Source organism: Amborella trichopoda, chromosome 13, assembly GCF_054954075.1.
Source record: "Amborella trichopoda isolate Santa Cruz 75 chromosome 13, AtrichopodaSantaCruz75HAP2 v2.0, whole genome shotgun sequence".
In the NCBI taxonomy this organism is placed as follows: Eukaryota; Viridiplantae; Streptophyta; class Magnoliopsida; order Amborellales; family Amborellaceae; genus Amborella; species Amborella trichopoda.
Genome location: NC_142348.1, coordinates 46,631,941 through 46,652,706, shown reverse-complemented (window position 1 = coordinate 46,652,706; position 20,766 = coordinate 46,631,941). Strand labels below are relative to the sequence as shown.

General features: G+C 34.1%; 3 protein-coding genes across 3 annotated transcripts; all 3 read right to left on the bottom strand.

Annotated features, from left to right (window-relative positions):
- Nucleotides 1-233: 233 nt before the first annotated feature.
- On the bottom strand, nt 234-1,395 carry LOC148779276 ((-)-alpha-terpineol synthase-like). Its single transcript, XM_088855714.1, has 3 exons — nt 1,214-1,395; nt 870-1,118; nt 234-707 (listed from the first exon to the last, which is right to left on the bottom strand). The coding sequence occupies exons 1-3, from the start codon at nt 1,334-1,336 to the stop codon at nt 528-530; spliced, it is 552 nt and encodes a 183-aa protein (XP_088711840.1). The 5' UTR covers nt 1,337-1,395; the 3' UTR covers nt 234-527.
- A 2,001-nt stretch (nt 1,396-3,396) lies between these two features.
- LOC148779275 ((-)-alpha-terpineol synthase-like) lies at nt 3,397-5,467 on the bottom strand. The gene is made up of 4 exons (XM_088856629.1): nt 5,269-5,467; nt 5,034-5,155; nt 3,850-4,110; nt 3,397-3,696 (listed from the first exon to the last, which is right to left on the bottom strand). Exons 1-4 carry the CDS (start codon nt 5,465-5,467, stop codon nt 3,397-3,399), a joined length of 882 nt encoding a protein of 293 aa, XP_088712755.1.
- A 7,819-nt stretch (nt 5,468-13,286) lies between these two features.
- Nucleotides 13,287-19,635, bottom strand: LOC18443017 ((-)-alpha-terpineol synthase). The gene is made up of 7 exons (XM_088855713.1): nt 19,388-19,635; nt 19,038-19,299; nt 16,566-16,938; nt 15,505-15,723; nt 14,426-14,564; nt 14,081-14,329; nt 13,287-13,915 (listed from the first exon to the last, which is right to left on the bottom strand). The coding sequence occupies exons 1-7, from the start codon at nt 19,604-19,606 to the stop codon at nt 13,616-13,618; spliced, it is 1,761 nt and encodes a 586-aa protein (XP_088711839.1). The 5' UTR covers nt 19,607-19,635; the 3' UTR covers nt 13,287-13,615.
- Nucleotides 19,636-20,766: the final 1,131 nt, after the last annotated feature.

The window sequence follows — 20,766 nt, the reverse complement described above, 5'->3', positions numbered from 1 at the left end:
TAATTTCTATTTTCATTGACACTACCCCCCTTAACACCTTCAAATAACTCTCTTGAATTATTTGAAAAAACGGGTCACCCCATTAACACATTCGAAAAACTAACTCCTAGACTATTTGAAAAAAAAACAAAAACAAAAAGGATGGGGCATGTCTTCCCCACCGGATTATAAATAAGAAAAAATTAAAAATTAAAAAACACCAACCATCCAAAGTTGTGATCCATTTGGGTGCATTAAGAAGTCACTATTCAGTATTTGAAGATGCTAACACGACATCATGAGTTATAGAAGTTCAACTTCTTAGTATACACTTAGGAGTATCTAGCATCAATCCATCAATATAAACATCAATATTAATGAAATGGAAGAACAACCATGACTTTAGATCCAAGAAAGGAAAATAGATCCTAAACATCAACGCCAATTGGTTGGAAGAGCAAAGAGTTGAAGTGATCAAGTGTTGTACGAACAATAGCACCAAAGCCAACTCCATATTGGTGCATGAATTCGAAGGACCTCGCAATATTTTAAACATCCTTGATGAAGGTCTTTGGCAGTGGAGATGGAGTAAGGCATTCTTGATGAAGATGCTTCCATATATCATTGATTGAATCCCTAATGTGCTCCCGCGCTTGTTCCTCTGATGCACCAGTCTCTTGCATGTAGCATTGTATCGATTTAAGTACATCTCCTCTTTCTTGTTCATCCTTCATGCACAATAGCAATGTACGTTCTCAATTCTAAGATAAAATGAGTTTCAAATGTGCATGAGAAAATTTATGCAGTTTATTAGTATCATTTTCTTTACTTTAGTTAATAAAATCAAATAACACTCAATTGAAATTTTAAACCAAATGTAGTGCACATACTGTACTAGTTCCCATATCATTGGTAAGTCGTAAAATCATAGAAGAACACCGGACAATCCTTGGAACTTGTTCTAAACAATCAACAACTTCTTGTGTAATTTTCTCTCTGGAGAGAAAATAACCGGCAAACAGAATAAGTGGCCCCGAAATTGACGTATAGGCATTGCTTAAGTACTCTTCTAGAGTTGGTTTGTACCCACTGTGAAACCACTTTGCTTCTTTCAAGTATGCCTTGCATGTGCCAGCCCACTATAACAAGAGAAATATATGCATTAGTTATTTCACAAAAGTAAGTCATATAAAACTATAAGGATACTGAGACCAAGTTAATAGGAAATGCATACCGCCTTGCTGAGGGGTGCTATGATACAACAGCCTTGTTCCTTTAGACTATCATAGGCCATTTGATTCACAGTATTGTACAAGCCCATGTAACATATTTTCATGTATTCAGGAAGTGACTCCATGGCTTTGAGGTCCCATCTGTTGATTCAATGACATAGGAGTAAGCAGTTAAATAAAAGAGCCATATTGCCTGGCTCTGTCTTCCATTTTATTGAGGGATTTGCTGGCTTAACCCATTATTTTATGACATTTCATGGATGATTTGCTCACTTACATCATTGCCTTGTGATGTTTGTAACACCGTTCTAAGAAATTGTGGATCTAAATTCCCTTTTGTAAAATCTAAACTATGACAAGGGAGGAATGTTATGATATTAGAAGGATGCTAGTTTAGACCCCATGCATGTAGAGAAACATTGAAATGTGATTTCCACGCCATTTATTTGAGAGGGAGTGATACATGAAACACTCCAAGATGCGCTCCCTAGCAAAAGGAAGTTTCTCACTAAACCCTGTGTCTCTCCACCACCTGTTGATAAATACTTGTTATTCACAATGCGACAGTCCATATTTTTTAATCAATAATTGAAGTAAAAATTTCTCTATACCACTTTGTGGCAACTGTTAGTTTGAAATTTTTCAATAAATGAAATTCATGATAGACTCTTATGAATTTTGGGCCTTACGAAATTATCAAAAATTCAAAAAGAAATCAGTCAAAGATCTACATAACTAATCTTAAAAGACTTAAAAAACTGAATGAAAGAAAAATTGTTCCACAGAGATCTAGTATTGGAATTCATATAGACTTATATTTTCTTTGCAAAATATAAGGTAAATGGTCAAATCATCTTACAAAATCATAACCCCTTTTAGTGTTAGCAGCTTTACTTTTTAAGTTTCATTTAAATCAGGTACCTCCTCACATAATATATTAAATAATAACCAAGTTGTTCTGTCTTGAGGATTGATAACTCTAAAGAAGCAGGGGTAATTTGATAATTTGGACAATAGCAAATCACAATAATATCATGATTGTTTTGTATTGCTAACCCTGAAAAATCATAGTGTTATTATAATTTGGCTCAAGCCACTTAAGTCGGCAAATTTTCTGAAATATCACTGCTTGCTAAGTTTCCCAACCTTGAATATGGGCAACTTGTGAAACTTAAATCATAACACTCCAAAATCAATGATACTTGTTCTTTGCACATAATCTAAGATGCTTTGAAGTATTTGCAAGTTCAAGCAAAATTGAATTCCTTTCTTCTTCCCCTTTGTAAAAATCAATGTAATATGTCGCTTCCACTCCAACCTTTCTCCCAATAAAAAAACGTGAAAATTGTTTCTTTTGTAAGGAGTGACATACTACATTTGTCAACGGCTAGTTAGAGAAATTTATCAAACTACACTTAAACTTTGAACTATTTAACATTTTAGCCCCTGGTGATTACCATATTCAACAAATTTCAAATGCCACTTTGATACGTCATTTTATGGGCTATTTGATATTTGATCAAACGAGTAATGGGCAATTTAAGATTAGATAAAAACTAATCGATAAGATGTTAAATAATTCAAATCGTAAGTATAATTTGATAAGTTTCCCTTTGAGAAAATTTTGTATGAAACCTTAATTGCTCATTGCATTTCACGATAGATCCTCCTCCCTTTTTCCTTTCAAGCAAAATAAATAAACCCCTAAAAATTTCAACATACCCCCTCATCTCTCATATCCCCTTTTATTCATTTTTTAATATAAAAGTTAGCCCCCAACAAACTATTTTATATCACCTCAACCCAAAAAATATTTTTGTCATTTTTTTCCCTTTCAACCCCATTTTATCTCTCACTCTCAATTCATCTCGTTCAAAAAAAAAAAATTTATGCTTTTCCCCTTTTCAACCCCTCAATGCATTATATCTCTCACTCCCTCAATTCATCACGTTGAGGACACTCTCTCTCTCTCATATTAGTCTCTCTCGCACCCCCTCTTACATGTAAGTCTCTATCTAAATTTTGCAGCCAATTCCTTTATCTCTTTAAACACAAGGTTAGAGAAAGAAATATTCTACTTTTACATAGAGATAGAAATAACATCTCACTATCTTAACTACTCATACGTTCCACTTTCTTTGCATCATCTGTAACATACCTTAGATCCAAGAAAGAAAAATAAACCCTAAACATCAACACAAATGGGTTGGAAGAGCAAAGAGTTGAAGTGATCAAGAGTTGTACTGCTAGTAATACAGAAGCCATCACCATATTGATACATGAACTCAGAGGATCTTGCAATATTTAAAGCATGCTTGATGAAGGTCTTTGGAAGTGGAGATGGAGTACGGCATTCTTGATGAAGATGCTTCCATATATCATTGATTAAATCCCTAATGTGCTCCCGCGCTTGTTCCTCTGATGCACCAGTCTCTTGCATGTAGCATTGTATTGATTTAAGTACATCTCCTCTTTCCTGTTCATCCTTCATGCACAATAGCAATATACTTTCTCAATTCTTGGATAAAATGAGTTCAAAATGTGTATGAGAGAATTTCTGCGATTTACTAGTTGTAACATTTTCTTTACTTTAGCTAATAAAATCAAATAACGTTCAATTGAACTTCTAAATCAAATGTGGTGCACATACCGTACTTGTTCCCATATCATTGGTAAGTCGTAGAATGATAGAACAGAACCAGACAATCTTTGGACCTTGTTCTAAAAAATCAACAACTTCTTGTGTAATTCTCTCTCCAGATAGAAAATAACCAGCAATCAAAACAAGTGGCCCCGAAATTGAAGTATAGGCATTGCTCAAGTACTCATCTAGAGTTGGTTTGTACCCACTGTGAAACCACTTTGCTTCTTTCAAGTATGCCTTGCATAGGCCAGCCCACTATAACAGGAGAAATATATGCATCAGTAACTTCACATGGGTAAGTCACATAAAACTTAATGGATATTGAGACCAAGTTAAATAGGAAATGCATCATGATATGGTACATAAAACTAGACCAAACACTTATTCTTTTGTTAAAGATGGTATTAATATCATGATCTACCATATGAAGCAACTTCCTACACCTAAATCCGCTAAAGAGGAGGGTTCAAAGTGCTTTAATGTGCAAAATTTAAAAGGGGGCAGGAAGGATATGGATGTGATTTATGTGTTGCTCGCAAAAAAAAATTATGTACCGACTACAATTCCTAAGTCTCTTGAACCTCTGCTTGAGAAATATAAAGATTTGATGCCTGAAGATTTACCTAATAGTCTTTCTCCAATCAGAAATATTCAGCATCACATTTACTTGGTGCCGGTTCTAGCCTATCGAATTTGGCCCATTATCGAATGAGTCCCATGGAATATGAAGAGTTGCACAAACAAATTGTTGATTTGCTTAAGAATGGATTGATTCGAGAAAGCATGTCACCATGTGCTATCCCTACATTACTTAGTCCAAAGAAAGATGGGTCATGGAGGATGTGTGTGGACAGTCGAGCAATTAACAAAAGTACAATCAAGTACCGATTTTCCATACCCAAACTCAATGATATGTTAGATATGCTTAGTGGAGCTAAGGTTTTCTCAAAGATTGATTTAAGGAGTGGGTACCATCAAATACGGATTCGTCCTAGGGATAAATAGAAGACCGCATTCAAAACTCGAGATGGACTATATGAGTGGCTTGTGATGGCATTCGGGCTTTCTAATGCACAAAGCACATTCATGCGCCTAATGCACCAAACACATTCATGCTCCTAAGAAATATCAATTGAACTTTATAAAAAAGTATCAAAACACTAATATACTACAATTACCAGCAAAAAAGTGGTTGATCCACTTAATTGTTGATGATCAGCATGAACAACCTTTGACAAGGCTTGAAACAAAAATGCTAATGCAGCTGCATCCCATGCTACTGACCAGCTACGTGAATATCCTAAAAAAGTTGTAAGTAGATTGTAGGGACTGTACCATCTGTGGAATCCGTAAATATTGTGCACCTTACAAGATATAAGAGGTAGGCACAGGTGTATCGTATAAGAGTAGTACGGTTATAGTTCTCTGGTATCTGATTAAACGTGTTCCTCCACCATGTCCGTCGGATAAAGGAATGACTATGACCAGGTGACAGCTGTCCTATCATGCAGATTATATGTTCCTCGTAGTTCTCCACTCTCCTCACGGTTACAGCTACACCAATCACCTTTAACCGAAGAATTTTCCAGGTATCTTCAAGTATTGGCATCATCTCTCCGATGTCTGCATTAAAGTGCCACGTGTTTGTCTCAGCGTGCCACCTCTCGATGATTGTAAATAATGTGCCACGGTCATGTTGATTCATTGATACTATAGTCAAAGGATACAATCTTGATCTCCTGACCAAATCAATTTGGTCATTGTTTGTTAACGATCATGCAACATTTGCATTAGTTTTCTCATCAATTTTGAGGATATTTTTTTGATCCTGAAATAGAATTTGTCATTTTCAGATACTTAAAAAATATATTAATTAACTAACATGATAGACACAGAATATAATTCTAAATATTTCTACTTACATCCCTTTCCCATATCCTCTGTGATATATGTTCTCTTTGTCTAGTGAGCAATGAAGGAATCTCAGGACCTTCATGGAAAGGTGCATCTTTTGTCATGTTCACTGTTCAAAAAGCCATCATACATAAAAAATCATTGTACATCAAAAAGCAAAAAACTATTCATTAATAAACATTTTCATAATAAATGACACAATAGTATGATATTCAAATATCCTACCAAGTATTCTTTAAATCCCTGATGAATTTGGTACCTATATTTAAACCACTATATCTGAAACTTACACTCTAATCCAAACAATAACTCATGCCATCAAAGAAGTGCAGCAGATTCAATATAAAGCTGATATTATTACAGCAAAGTGCACTATCAAATGAAACAGCTTACATTAGAATGAACTAATTCCAAATCCAAAATAAAACAATCAAAACCATGCGTTTGAACTTCAAATAATAATTGTAGTGTTCAATACTTGGATCGTTCTACAAATAGACAAACATAAACCATCTTTCATGTGGACAATATATTTTTCGCTCAAATAACCCCAAGATCAAACAATTTCCATGGTCATCAAACTTGATCGATTTGCGAGTCAGGACATGGATTTTTGTAGATGATTCCAATTTATAAAAAATAAGCCAACAACCAATCTATTTTATGGTGAAATAACAGAGAACAAGAATGCTTGGCGGATTTTCTATTTATTGCTCAAAGAACTACAAAACTAAACGAAAATCTCTAAAATAAAATATATGAAATTAAATCTTACCTGAAAAAGGTATATGAGGGAGAGAGAAATTGAGATTGAACACCAGCAGCGTTAATACGGCACAATGAAGACCGTAAAAGGGGTAGCCTCTTCTCTACCATTAGGGTTTGATTTGGGGGTTTATAATGTGAAAAGGGGATATGAAGCATTACGGTACTACTGGTACTGTAATATTTTATTAAGGTTATACGGTATAATGTCTAGCGTTATTTGTTTTTAAGAAATTACGTTACTATAAGTACCATAATTGTTTTTTGCTTTATTGCGGTACACTACGTACCGCAGTTCATTGTTCCAACATTGTATTACGGTACTTTATGTACCGTAGTAATTGATTTGTATATTATGGTACTACTTGTACCGTAATTTTTAAGTCATTACGGTAGAAAGACTACCGTAATTTTTAAGTCCATGTGAGTAATATATACCCTAGAAATTAATTCCCACCTTGTGGCCTGGGGATTTCTTTTCCTATCATTCAACCCATAGATTAATCTAATAAAGGAAATATCTATAAGACCCTCTATGTACTTTTGAGATTGAAAAAAATCCTCGCAAGTTGTTCTTCTATGAAAGTGTAGAAGTAAACTATACTCCTTAGAGAACATACTATATCATGCTCATGCGCATAATACACACCATAGATGCATCTGTTACCACTGTTACTCGGTGAGAACCGACTAGCCAAGATGACCGAAACCTCTTCTAGAAGTCATAAAGAAGTGCAGATTTATCCTTTCTTTATTTTTCTTTCTGGTGAATAATCAAAATTTCTCTTTATCTCCCCAAGTTGGTTCTCAGTCACAAAGGATTGATGGAGATGCATGTATTTCTATTATGTAGAAAGAGTCCACTTTACCTTGTGGAAATCCGCCTCAAGTAGGTCTTTTCGAAATTGGTAAAAGCTTATATAAGGATGCGATCTTATAATGTAGAACTACGGATGCACCTCAAATATCCATCAGAAAAGTTAGTTTTAATGTTGAAATACCCTTTGATTGAGTATGACCATGAAAAAAAGAAAAAGATTTTAAGTCTCAGAAATAATACATTTTACAACATATTATCTACACTGTCCATTTTCAAGATTTCATGTGTTTATCGATGAACTTGATTTTAACCATTTTTTAAATTTAAAATTTTATAACTAGATATGAAAATGGATTTTAAAATGATCCTAAAAACATTTTACAACAAAATTATATACGATGATAAAATTTGAAGGTACAGCTTACCTCTACAGCCATAGATGCATCTGTATGCCACTTGCACCCTTTTCAAATTGGTGCAAAAGGAAGTACTTTGCTATTTCCCCACAAAAAAACAATGCTGTCGTGCGCCAAAAACCATGCCCAACGCATGTGGATGTCAAAAAGGCAACTCAAAACAAGACATGAGATAGAGAAAAGCTTCATGCTTACGTTTTCACAGGGGGTTTCAACTATGGGATCTATAAATGCCACACACACATAAGACCAATTAATTTTGACGCACAATATCACAATCGCATCGACTATAGGATCTATAATGTCACACGCAATAGGACTGGAAAAGGGCTTGCGTTGGGCTCAAGATAGCCCTAGCCCGAGACCGTCCCATATCCTTATCGGGCCTAGCCCAGCCTGACCAAACTGGGCCATGGATCCTAACGTGTAATAAATTAAAAGAAGATAAGAAAAGAAAAGAAAAAATATGGGTAACGGTTGGGTGGCAAACGGGTCGGGTTTACCCGGCGGTTCGACCCAATCTGGGTACGGGTCCAAGTTTTGGACTTGACCTAAACCCAACGTGAACATACGTACACACACACCCACCCACACACACACATACACTTCTACAAAACTATGCTTTTGGCATTTGTACGACTCCAAAACATGCAAAAACATTCTCTTCATCCTAATAATCAATCCTCAAAAAAATAAAATTCAATTTGCACCTTACATATGGGCAAAATGAGTCCCCTCCAATAGCGAATCTAGACCATTCATTTGACAAATTTCAAAATCTGGGCTTTTGTAAACTCAAAATCATTTTTTACTTTTTTTACATTATTGACTAATGATAATAAAGCTATCTAAAGAAATTGGAAACAAAAAAATCATTTGAAGGCCTAAATCTAATCATCATATCGAAATAGACAGCCTATGTTAATTGCCCTAAAAACAAACTTTCTAGGTTTTGTTTTCAAAATCTGCTTTTTGTGATTGATCATTGAAATGAAAAGAGTGTATATTTCAAAATTGAGATCAAACAAATGTCTTTAACATAATTTTTGGAGTACGTTTCATTATATTACTATACAACCATTACATGAAATCATTCCTCAATATATATATGTATGGATAAATTAGAAGATTCATTACATGTAAATTTCTCTCTTTTCTCTCTCTAGCTACTTCTCCATCTCCATACTTCTCTCTCCCTCTCTCTTCCAACTACCCATGGTTATAATTGTGGGTTCACCGTGCTTTCTATTTCCCACCAGTAACACGTCTGACCTTGAGAAATGAGACAATGGCCTAGAAGTTATTCACAAATAACCCAAAAATCTCAATGCATGAGCTTCGTGTAGGATTTCTAACACCAGTTGCGAGATCTACATACAATGAATATAAATGATAAAAAATGTAGAGAAAGAACGCTCTGCTTCAATTGTGAGATCTACATATGCTTTGATAGACTCTTGCGTTTTTCAGAACCAGTAACCCAAAATGAACATCATGGTCCTTTACTTTGGGATTACAAATATCTTGTTTGTTTTTGCCAAAAATAATGATGCCTTTTTACATTATTTAAAATGAGAAAAGGGAGATCTCGGCTGAAAGGGTATTCTAGGGTGAATAATAATGAATTTTAAAATAGTGATAATTTGAAAGAAATGAGAAACCAGTATGGTAGCTTTGAAAGAAATTAGACAAAGGGTCCTAGTTTTGATAGCAATTTGTTGCATACTTCTAGCCCCATAGAAGAGATTGATTCATGATAATGAACCATCCATTCCAAGGAATCAAAATTCTAAACATTCATCGGATAGAAAACAATACCAAAGTTGTAATCCATTGGGGTGCATTAAGAGGTTACTATTCAGTATTTGATTATCTAGCATCAATTCATCAATACAAACATCAATATTAATGATATGGAAGAGCAACAATGACTTTGTTGAAATTTTATGGATAAGGCTTTGATATTATGTCACAAGTTTTTGCATAAAACGCTGATACCACAGATAATTGAAAGCACGCACTCACTTTTTTTTTTGGAGAGATAAACACAACACATTTATACGCTACGTACAATTACTTATTGGTTTCCTCCGTAAGTTGTTTATATCTACAACTACAAGTATACATCACTTCAATACATGGAGCCCATATATATAGGTACTTACATCGAAACCACCCACTACCCACGTGTTGGATAACTACCCATTAGAGAGATAACTTCTCACTATCTTAACTACTCATACATTCCACTTTTACATAGAGAAATAGAGATAACTTCCCACCATCTTAACCCATACATTCTACTTTTTTTCATCATCTTTAACATACCCCTAGATGCAAAATTTCATATTTTCTTTTAATTTCTTATTCTTGTTTCTTGTTACTTCTTCTTCTGCTTCTTGCTTCTTTTTGTTCCTTTTTTTTTTGTTTTTGCTTATTCTTCTTCTACTTGCTTCTTGCTGCTTACTTCTTTTTTTGCTTCTTGTTTCTTTTTCTTCTATTTTTTTTTTTTCTTCTTCTTCTTTTGCTACTTGTTTTTGCTTATTCTTGTCCTGTGTTTTCTAAACACGCTTTTTTGTTTATGCCTTCTCATTAGGCACCCTCATGCCGTTTACAATTTATTTTTTACGTCTTCTCATTAGGCACCCTCATGCCTTTTATAATTTCTTTTTTACGTCTTCTCATTAGGCACCCTCATGCTTTTTACAATTTCCTTTTTTTGCTTTCTCATTAGACACCCTCATGCCCTTTCATACCATCATCATGCCTTTCTATGGCATGAAAAACTATGACTGCGATGTTTATTTTCAGTTTTTCAAAAAACATTTTTCCTATGTCTACCCTAAGCATGGATTTCCCATGCCTTTCCATCGTACAACATATCAGGACTGTTGTGTCATGTTTTTCTTCTTACCCAAAAAATCATTTTTCATTTTTCTTATGCCTACATAGGCATGGATTTCTCATGAGGACTACTCATGTCCCCTTTTTAGAACTTTTTTTTTTTTTTAGATCTCATTTTCTGAAATCTTTTGCAAAAATATGACATCAAGAGCTCTCCAATTTTATTTCCTCACTTTTTAAAAATTTCCATTTTCTTTTTCAAAGATCATCACATTTAAGAAATTCAACTTTGAAAATTGGAATCAATAGTAGAAAAATATTTTGACTACTATAGTGTGTCATATGAACTAGACTAGGAAATTAAATAAATAGATTTTAAATGTTTATCAACTTTTTTTCAAAATTTTATAACCTTTATCTTGAATTTTGTTTATGACCTGCTGAATTAAATTTCCATACCAACTTCTTTGGCAACTTGTGATCTCTTTATCTCCTTTTTGACAACCTGGGCTCTCCTATGCCTATATTTTTGGTAACCTGAGCTCTCCAATGCCTATCCTCAACTTGGACTCTCCCCACCAATGCATATCTCTTCGTTTTCTCACAACTTGGGATCCGATGTTTTTTTTTTTTTTTTTTCTGTTTTATCACAACCAATACTCTCCACACCAATGCCTATCTTCTTTTTTTCATTTTCCATTTTTTTTACAACTCTATGGGTTTTGGGCCCACCATGCTTCCCTTTAAACAAATTTAATGCCCTCAGCCCTTTTAGACAAATATTCCAAAGGAAAAAATATGAATACCTTTGAATTTTATAAGCATTTTACCTCTAATACTTTTAGTATCGCAATTATGACCCAATTACTTTTCTTTTCTTACTTTTTCCCTTCAATCATAAGTAAACGATTTAAAAACTAAAGTACCATCAGTCAAATTTCTCTCTCTACCTGCCCTCTCTTTACCTACCCTCTTTCTCTTTATTTCTCTACCCGCCCTCACCTTCTCTTTCTACCTACCATTTCGCTCTACCCAAGAGAAGGAAAGGTGGGAAGAGAGAGAGAAGGTAGAGAGAGAAAGAGGGAGGGTAGATAGAGAGTGAAAGAGCGAGAGGGAAGGTAAAGAGAGAAAGAGAGAGAGGGGGCGGGTAGAGAGACATATTTGACAGGGGGTAGTTATAGTTTTTAAAACAATTACTTTTTGATTGGGGGTAAAATCAAGAAAAAATAGTTGATGGGTCATGTGTGTGATATGAAAAGCTTTAGGAGTCGAATGTCTACAAGGTTTATTTGGGAGAATATATTAAGATATGAAAAATAATGTTAGATAAATTATTTAGAATACCTTCAACAATCTTGAGAATAGCAAAATAGTGCGTCCAAATAGAATTTCCATGCCCGCCTCTACATTTTTAATGAAAAAAAAATGCCCCCTTAAAAAATAATTGATTTTTAGTATAAAAACAAGATGAAAAAAATTAAAAAGAAATGTAAACATTTGACTTGTTTGATAACACCTAGAAGCATTAAAACTGACTATGAAAACAACTAAACTAAAGAAGATATATACCTTCGCTCGATAAAAGATACAGAATTGAGTTTAGGTGTCCTAGATTGAGGCTTGGATCTACCAAGTTAGGAAGGTCGGGCCTAGGGCCCTGACTCGGGGTATGCCCTTGTTTTTGTTTTTTTCATTTGATTTTTTTCATTTATTATTAAAATGCATACTTGTGCGAGCGTCCAATTTTGTATTGCCAACGATACATGGACGGTATTATGGCTAGTCTGTCACCCAAATCGTAATTTAACATGACCCATTCTCTATCGAACCCCTTTTGACGAGTTTATGCCTACAAACGAAGCAAAGACTATTTTCTCTGCCAAAATTTTTAAATTAAAAAACACACCCATTTGCATCCATCTTAACCATCTTTAAGATGGATGCTTAATGCCTCGGGGTACGCAAATAAAAATGTGTCTCCTGACACATGGAACAATTTCCTATAACAAAAAAAAACAGCAAAATTTGAGAAAGTCTGCTGGAATTATGAATTGTAAATAAGCTTAGGAGCAATTGTGAAATGCTAAAAGATTGCTTAGTCCCAGGGGAGTATATTATCGATTTGCTCACTCCGGAATAACACATGCTAGGCAATAGATTTTAAATTTTTATCAACTTTTTTTAAAATTTTTATAACATTTCTCTTAAATTTTGTTCGTGACCTGCTGAATTAAATTTCCATACCAAATTCTTTGGCAAAATGTGATCTCGTTATCTCCTTTTTGACAACCTGGGCTCTCCAATGCCTATATTTTTGGTAACCTGAGCTCTCCAATGCCTATCATCAACTTAGACTTTCCACACCAATGCCTATCTTTTCTTTTTTTTACAACTTGGGATCTGATGCTTTTTTTTTTTGGTTCTGTTTTTGTCACAACCTGTGCTCTCTACTCTAATGCTTATCTTCTTCTGGTTTTTTTTCTTTTTTTTTTACAACCTGTGCTCTGTGGGTTATGGGCCCACCATGCTTCCGTTTAACAATCTGGGCTCTCTTCACAACTTGAGCTGAGCTCTGATACCATGTTGAAATTTTATGGATAAGGCATTGATATCATGTTGCAAGTTTTTGGATAAAGCATTGATACCACTGATAATTGAAAGCACGCACTCACTTTCTTTTTTAGAGAGATAAACACAAACACATTACGTAAAATTACATGTTGGTTGCTTCTATAAGTTGCTTATATCTACAACCACATGCACACATCACTTCAATACATGGAGCCCATATATATAAGCGTTTACAATAAAACTACCTACTACTTACGTGTTGGATAACTACCCATTACCTACGGGAAGAGAGAGAACTTCCCACACTATCTTAACTACCCATATATTCTACTTTTACATAGAGATAGAAATAACATCTCACTATCTTAACTACCCATACATTCCACTTTCTTTGTATCATTACTTTAGATCCAAGAAAGGAAAATAAACCCTAAACATCAACACAAATGGGTTGGAAGAGCAAGGAGTTGAAGTGATCAAGTGTTGTACTGCTAGTAACACCGAAGCCATCACCATATTGATACATGAACTCAAAGGATCTTGCAATATTTAAAGCATCCTTCATGAAGGTCTTTGGAAGTGGAGATGGAGTACTGCATTCTTGATGAAGATGCTTCCATATATCATTGATTAAATCCTTAATGTGCTCCCGCGCTTGTTCCTCTGATGCACCAGTCTCTTGCATGTAGCATTGTATTGATTTAAGTACATCTCCTCTTTCTTGTTCATCCTTCATGCACAATAGCAATATACTTTCTCAATTCTTGGATAAAATGAGTTCAAAATGTGCATGAGAGAATTTCTGCGATTTACTAGTTGTAACATTTTCTTTACTTTAGCTAATAAAATCAAATAACGTTCAATTGAACTTCTAAATCAAATGTGGTGCACATACCGTACTTGTTCCCATATCATTGGTAAGTCGTAGAATGATAGAACAGAACCAGACAATCTTTGGACCTTGTTCTAAAAAATCAACAACTTCTTGTGTAATTCTCTCTCCAGAGAGAAAATAACCAGCAATCAAAAAAAGTGGCCCCGCAACTGAAGTATAGGCATTGCTCAAGTACTCATCTAGAGTTGGTTTGTACCCACTGTGAAACCACTTTGCTTCTTTCAAGCATGCCTTGCATAGGCCAGCCCACTGTAACATGAGAAATATATGCATCAGTAACTTCACATGGGTAAGTCACATAAAACTTAATGGATATTGAGACCAAGTTAAATAGGAAATGCATACCGCTTTGCTGAGGGATCCGATGATGCAACAGCTCTGTTCCTTTAGACTATCATAGGCCATTTGATTCACAGTATTGTACAAGGCCATGTAACAGATTTTCATGTACTCAGGTAGTGACTCCATGGCTTTGAGGTCCCATCTGTTGATTCAAGGACATAAGAGTATGTAGTTGAATACAAGAGCCACACTGCCCTGCTTTATCCTCCATTTTATTGAGGGATTTGTTGACCTAACTCCTTAGTTTATGACATTTCATGGGTGATTTGCTCACTTACATCCTTGCTTTGTGATGTTTGCAACACTTTTCTAAGAAATAGAGGATTTAAATTCCCTTTAAAGAAAACTAAACTATGACATGGGAGGAATTTTATAATAATATAAGAAGGCTAGTTTAGACCTCATGCATTTAATGGCAACATTGATATGTGAATTCTGCACCATTTCTATGAGAGATACATATGGTCTATGTTATATTAGGGTGAGAGCACTCAATAGAAATGGGGGCATAAAAGCTAACCTATAAAAGGAAACTACGGAAAAATCATTTTGTGAGTATAATATATATAATGGGACAATAACATATCAATCCCTAGGATTTTGATACAAACTTCGGGCTCAATGTATTAATAATGTCCGGTTGATGTTAAGTGGTTGCACTGGAGGACAATTTTGGTTCAATTCAATGACTTTGGTAGAGCATAGTATGGTTCACAATTATAATATGCGCAGATTATGGCTGCAATGAACTGATGGTTTGAATCTAAAGTAAAAATCAAGTTTGGTAAAAAGCCATATGTAACCAATTCTTAATCTGTTTTGGGTGGACAAACTAACTGGTTCCAAATGATTGGATTAGCTAAACGGGGATGGCCAATTTTAATACATGTTTTCAAATTATTATATTCATTTTTCTCCTCTTATTTCAAAAAATTGGTTCAACCGATTCAACTAGTTGTCGGACTGGCTTTGACTAGATCAAAACCCTCACCAGTTCGGTGGCCGATCTAATCCCTATTACATTGACAAAATGTATTGATGTTTATGAACATATGGAATAAGTAATTTAGCGAGTATCATACCTTTCAACTGCTTCAGTGAAGAGCTCTAGTTCCTCTATTGATCCATACACATCATAAACATCATCTATTACTGTTAAAAGAATGTTAGTTTTGGCCATGTCCCTCCTTGACCTGCCATATTGAGGCTCATAAGCTACCCCAGAAGAAACCATGAAACACTCCAAGGTCCGCTCCCTAGCAAAAGGAAGTTTCTCACTCAGCCTTGTGTCTCTCCACCACCTGTTGATAAATACTTCTTATTCACAATTCGGCAATACGTTCTTTTTAATCAATAATGGATGTAAAATTTCTTTATATCACTTTTTGGCAACGGTTAGTTTTGAAGTTTTCAATAAATCAAATTCATGATAGACTCATATGAATATTGGGCATTTGGAAATTATTAAAATTCAAATAGAAATCAGTCAGAGACCGACAAAACCAATCTTAAAGGACTTCAAAAACTTAATTAAAGAAAAATTGTTCCACAGAGCTCTCGTATTGAAGTTCATATATAAATTTATATTTTCTTGGCAAAATATAAGGTAAATGGTCAAATCATCTTACAAAGTCTAATCAAACGATTCTAATTAATGGTACCAGTTTTACTTTTATAGTTTCATTTCAATCAGATACCTTCTCATATAATATATCAAATAATAACCAAGTTGTTCTATCTTAAGGATTGGTAACTCTAAATAAGCAACGGTAATTTAATAATTTGGACCATCGCAAGTCAGAATAATATCGTTATTGTTTTGTATTGCCAAACCTGAAAAACCAGGTGTTTTATTATCATTTGGCTCAAGCGAATTAAGTCGGGCAAATTATTGAAAAATCATTGTTTGCTCGGGTTCCCAACCTTGAACAAAGATAACTTGTGAAACTTAAATCATAATAATCCTAATTTAGATGGGTTGATTTGACCACTTTAATGATGTTGTATGATAATATGGTCATTTAGTTGATATTTTCCCCATTTTCTTATTCACTCTCTAAATATATCTAACAACCCTATTTTCTCTTGATAGGACATAATATAAAATGCTTTGAAGTATTTTTAAAACCTTGGTGAACATTACCTGAACACTTCTTTAAGATCTGCTACGTGAAAGGATTGAACCATGTTGAAATTTAGCTTTGCAAGTTCAAGCAAAATTGGGTTCCTTTCTTTTTCCCCTTTGTAAACATCGATGTTATATCTGGCTTCCAGTCTAACCTTTCTCCGAGAACGGGGAAGCTCTAGGGCATGGTGCACTTGCTCTCTAAGAAATGGTTCCATGCTGTACATCTTAGCCTTCAAATGCTTGGAAGTGAAGGCCTTAGCTTCATCTAATAACTCTTCTCCTGGTAAAGCAATACATGAAGCTTCAAACAAGCTTAACATACCCTTCACATCTCCACTCACTTTTGTAATAAAACTCCCATCTCCATCTTTGAAGGGGTTGAATACATCTGTTCATCACAATCATGTTGTGTAAATTGGAGTGCTTACAAAAAGGATTCTATGTGACCCCCACCTACATATCTAGTATATGTTACCCTTTGTCTCCGCTATCAGATCTATATAGATGGCTAAGATGACTTGAGTTACAATATCACAAATTGGCTTTTACCGTCAAATCTTGATCGGACGGCTCAGAGTTTTTTATTTTAAGTTTGTATTCTATAAATAATTTTAAAGCAAAATTTGGGCCATACATAGATATGTTAGGGGCACACATGAACAAAATAATAATAAAATATTTTTAAGATGAACAATTCCCAGAATACCTTTGAAAATTTCAGGTTCATTTTTGTCATTTATTTTTACAAAAAATATTTAATTTTTTTTCCCAGGTTCACCCTAATTTTATGATGGGACACCTAAAATTTCATCCAAAAATATTTTGTAGAAAAAAATGAAAAATAAAACAGTGTCTAGCGTGACATTGGGGTATGAACAATAGCAGCCGTTCGATTCAGATTGAACGGCTAAGAAGTGGGATCACATGAAAGTTATAGGTTCTTGGGCAAGATAAAAGCACTTCCCTTACAAAAATATGCTAAAAAGTCATTCATGGGATCTACAAAGTTTACAAATGTCAAAGAAAGTGGGAGTTATTTTCACTCGCACTCTCTCTCGAAATGAATTATTGTTCAAATTATAGTTAAAATTTTGTTCAAAATTTTGTTCTCTATTAAAGCCAATTTTGTAATTATAGTCAGAAGTATTAAATTTTTTATTATAAAATCGAAAATTAAAAAAAAACATATGAAATGTCAAAGTTGTTTTATCATTGGGCTATTATCCAAAAATAAAGGAAAGCTCTCGCCGTTAAAATGTCATAAAAATAGGATTTAGTATGTCTCGTTTCCTAAAATTTTCGTGTCTTTTATTGTATTGGCATAGTCATTTAAAAATATTTAGAATTTAAGACTTTATCAATTATATCATTCATTAGATGTGTTATGAATTAGATATTTCTCCACAGTAAGAGTGATTTACTTACATAACTTAAAATTTTAGGTAAAATAAGAAATGCTCTACTTATAGGCAGAAATTATAATGAATGTGGGTCAGCCCACTCATTTTTAATTTTTCTATAATGCCTTTCGGTCATCCTGAATTTTGATTTTTAAATTTTATTATTATTATTATTATTATTATTATTATTATTATTATTATTATTATTATTATTATTAGTTTTTTCTTTAGTAGGGCAGTGCCCCAACTTTCTTTGTAATGAAAAAACTAAAAAAGAAACTAAAAAAATTCAAAATTCAAATTGATCGAGGGTCATTATGAAAAAAATATAAGAAAAAGTAGATCGACCAACTTTCATTGTAATTTTCACCTATAATTGGAGCAGTTCGAATTTTACTAGGATGTCTACGGAAAACACTCCCACATTAATTGAAATCCCAAGAAAACCAAGGTCAGTCTCGGCTCAGAATCTTCGCGTCCCTGACCGGGGCATTTTTTTTTTGTTTTTTTGTTTATTTAAATATCTCTGTTCTCAAATGTAGTTTTTAAAAAAAAATAAAAAAATGAAGGGCATTTCCCCACTTGCCCAAGAAAGAGAGGGCCTTGGAAAGTGGCCAAGGCTTGGCCACCACTCTCCTTCCCTCTTCTCTCCCTCTCTTTCTCAACTCTCTCTTAGATTTCTCTTGATGAGATGATGCGCTGCTCTGAATCTTGACGATTGAGAAACCAATGACGAGGAGTGAGAAGCCATGGTTGAATCTAGAGAGAGATTCATCAAACTCCGCTTAAAATTTAAATTATTTAACATTCTTGCTCTTAGTGTATTTAATAAATTTGAAAACCCACTTTGATATGTTATTGGATGGGCTCTATGATTTTTGATCAAATATCAAAATTAATTGTGACCACCTTATACAAAAGATAAATAATTTTATTATATATTTATCCATTTAATATTACATAATAAAGAATGGGTAAAAATCATTATATACAAACAGAAATAAGTATGGGTATCAGGAGAGTGAGATTGAGAGGGAAGGGAGAGAGAGAAAGAGATATATAGATAGAGAAAGTGTGTTTGGAGTACCTGGAGAAACACTATATCCATGTTCCCTTAGGATTCGAAAGCGAAGGGCCACAGCATGTACATCATTGCCTGACGACCCTCGGATGTTATCGGTGTAAATGGCATCAAGAACGGTTTTGATTTGGTCCTCAAAGAGGTAGCCAATTCCAAGCCGTTCGATTTTGTCGACGACTTCCATCTGAGCCATTGGATCATCAGTGGCCTCAAAAATAAGTGTGGCTTGTTGCCTTAGATCCTCGGCTCGGATCTTATACGACTCACCCTGCAATTCACCAAAATTATAGCTGAAATCAACAGGAATTTCTAGGAATGGGGATGCTAATAGCCTTATTTTAGAGCCAAGGACTAACCGTGTATTCAGTCCTTATGGACTGGATGGTGTCATAGTCCCAAAGATTGGGCCTATAATTTGCAGAGCGTCGAGGCGTCGATTCGAGAGTTGGAGGGCTCGAGGCGCCCCGCACCCCCCAGTTGAACCTTGGTGCACCCTTGGCTAACAGTGGGCTTGCCCTAGCTTCCGTGCGACCCTCGAGGAATGAAGATAGAGAGAGAGGAAACCTCACAGCCATTGTACTGCTTAGTGTCTAGCACCCACTTCAGACACCACGCATTCAAGACAACTTTATATATACTAACAGTTTTGATAACTTCCAAAAAAACATAAAAAATATATAAATTGCACTTTTCATGTTGAGATGACATTCTACTTTTATGTTTGACGCGAAACCTTTTTCAACCTTTTCCAGCCTCAAGGTGGGTTGGTGAGTGGGTCGGTGGGTAACCCTCCCACAACCGTTAGTATAAGATTTTTAAAGGTTATTATTAAATTTGACATAGGTATAAAAAAAAGTTATTACATTAATATGAGATTTGATTTTTTTAAAGATTTATATCAAATTTAACGGTGATTTTTTAAAATCTTACACATATGCACGTAAAAAGGTCATATAAGATCATTATTCTTTTAGAAATACGGGCTTGACAATAAATATATTTTTAAATATAATTTAAACCTATTTTTAAGAGAATATATATTCTATAACATGGAGATCATGAATATGAAAATTAAATAAATTTTACAAAATAGAAATAATAATTATATTAAGATAACTTTTAAGCCGTTAGTTACAATTGTTTTTCGATAGACGGCCTATTTGCTTCCATCTTTAAAATAGATGTTTTATACTTCTGAACCGTATATTTTAGAAATGTGTTCCAGCCTGCATGAAACAATTGTTCAAAAAATATCTAAATATGCATACAATTTACATGAGAAATAACTCGAGCATGCTTTTTCTCATATTTGGAAAACACTATTGGAAACCCACTGACAGTGAGAGAATATAACAACTTTAAAAATTTGAGATAGTTTGTCCTTAAAAATTTTAAAATTGGTTATCTCTTTAAAATTTAGAAGTTGATATAGTTTCTCTCTCTAAAAATTTTGAGACATTTCTTCTCTCTAACAATTTGAAATTTGAGATAGCTTCTATCTCTAAAAACTTTGAGATAATTTCTCTATAAAAATTTTGAGATAGTTTCTCTCCATAAAAATTTTGAGATAGTTTATCTTTCTAAAATTTGATATAGTTTCTCTCAAAAATTTTAATAGATGTTCTCTCTATAAAAAATAAAATTTGAGATAGTTTCTCTCTCTCTCTAAATTTTGAGCTAGTTTCTCTCTTTAAAAGTTTCTAAGTAGTTTCTCTCTATAAGGGTGCGTTTTATT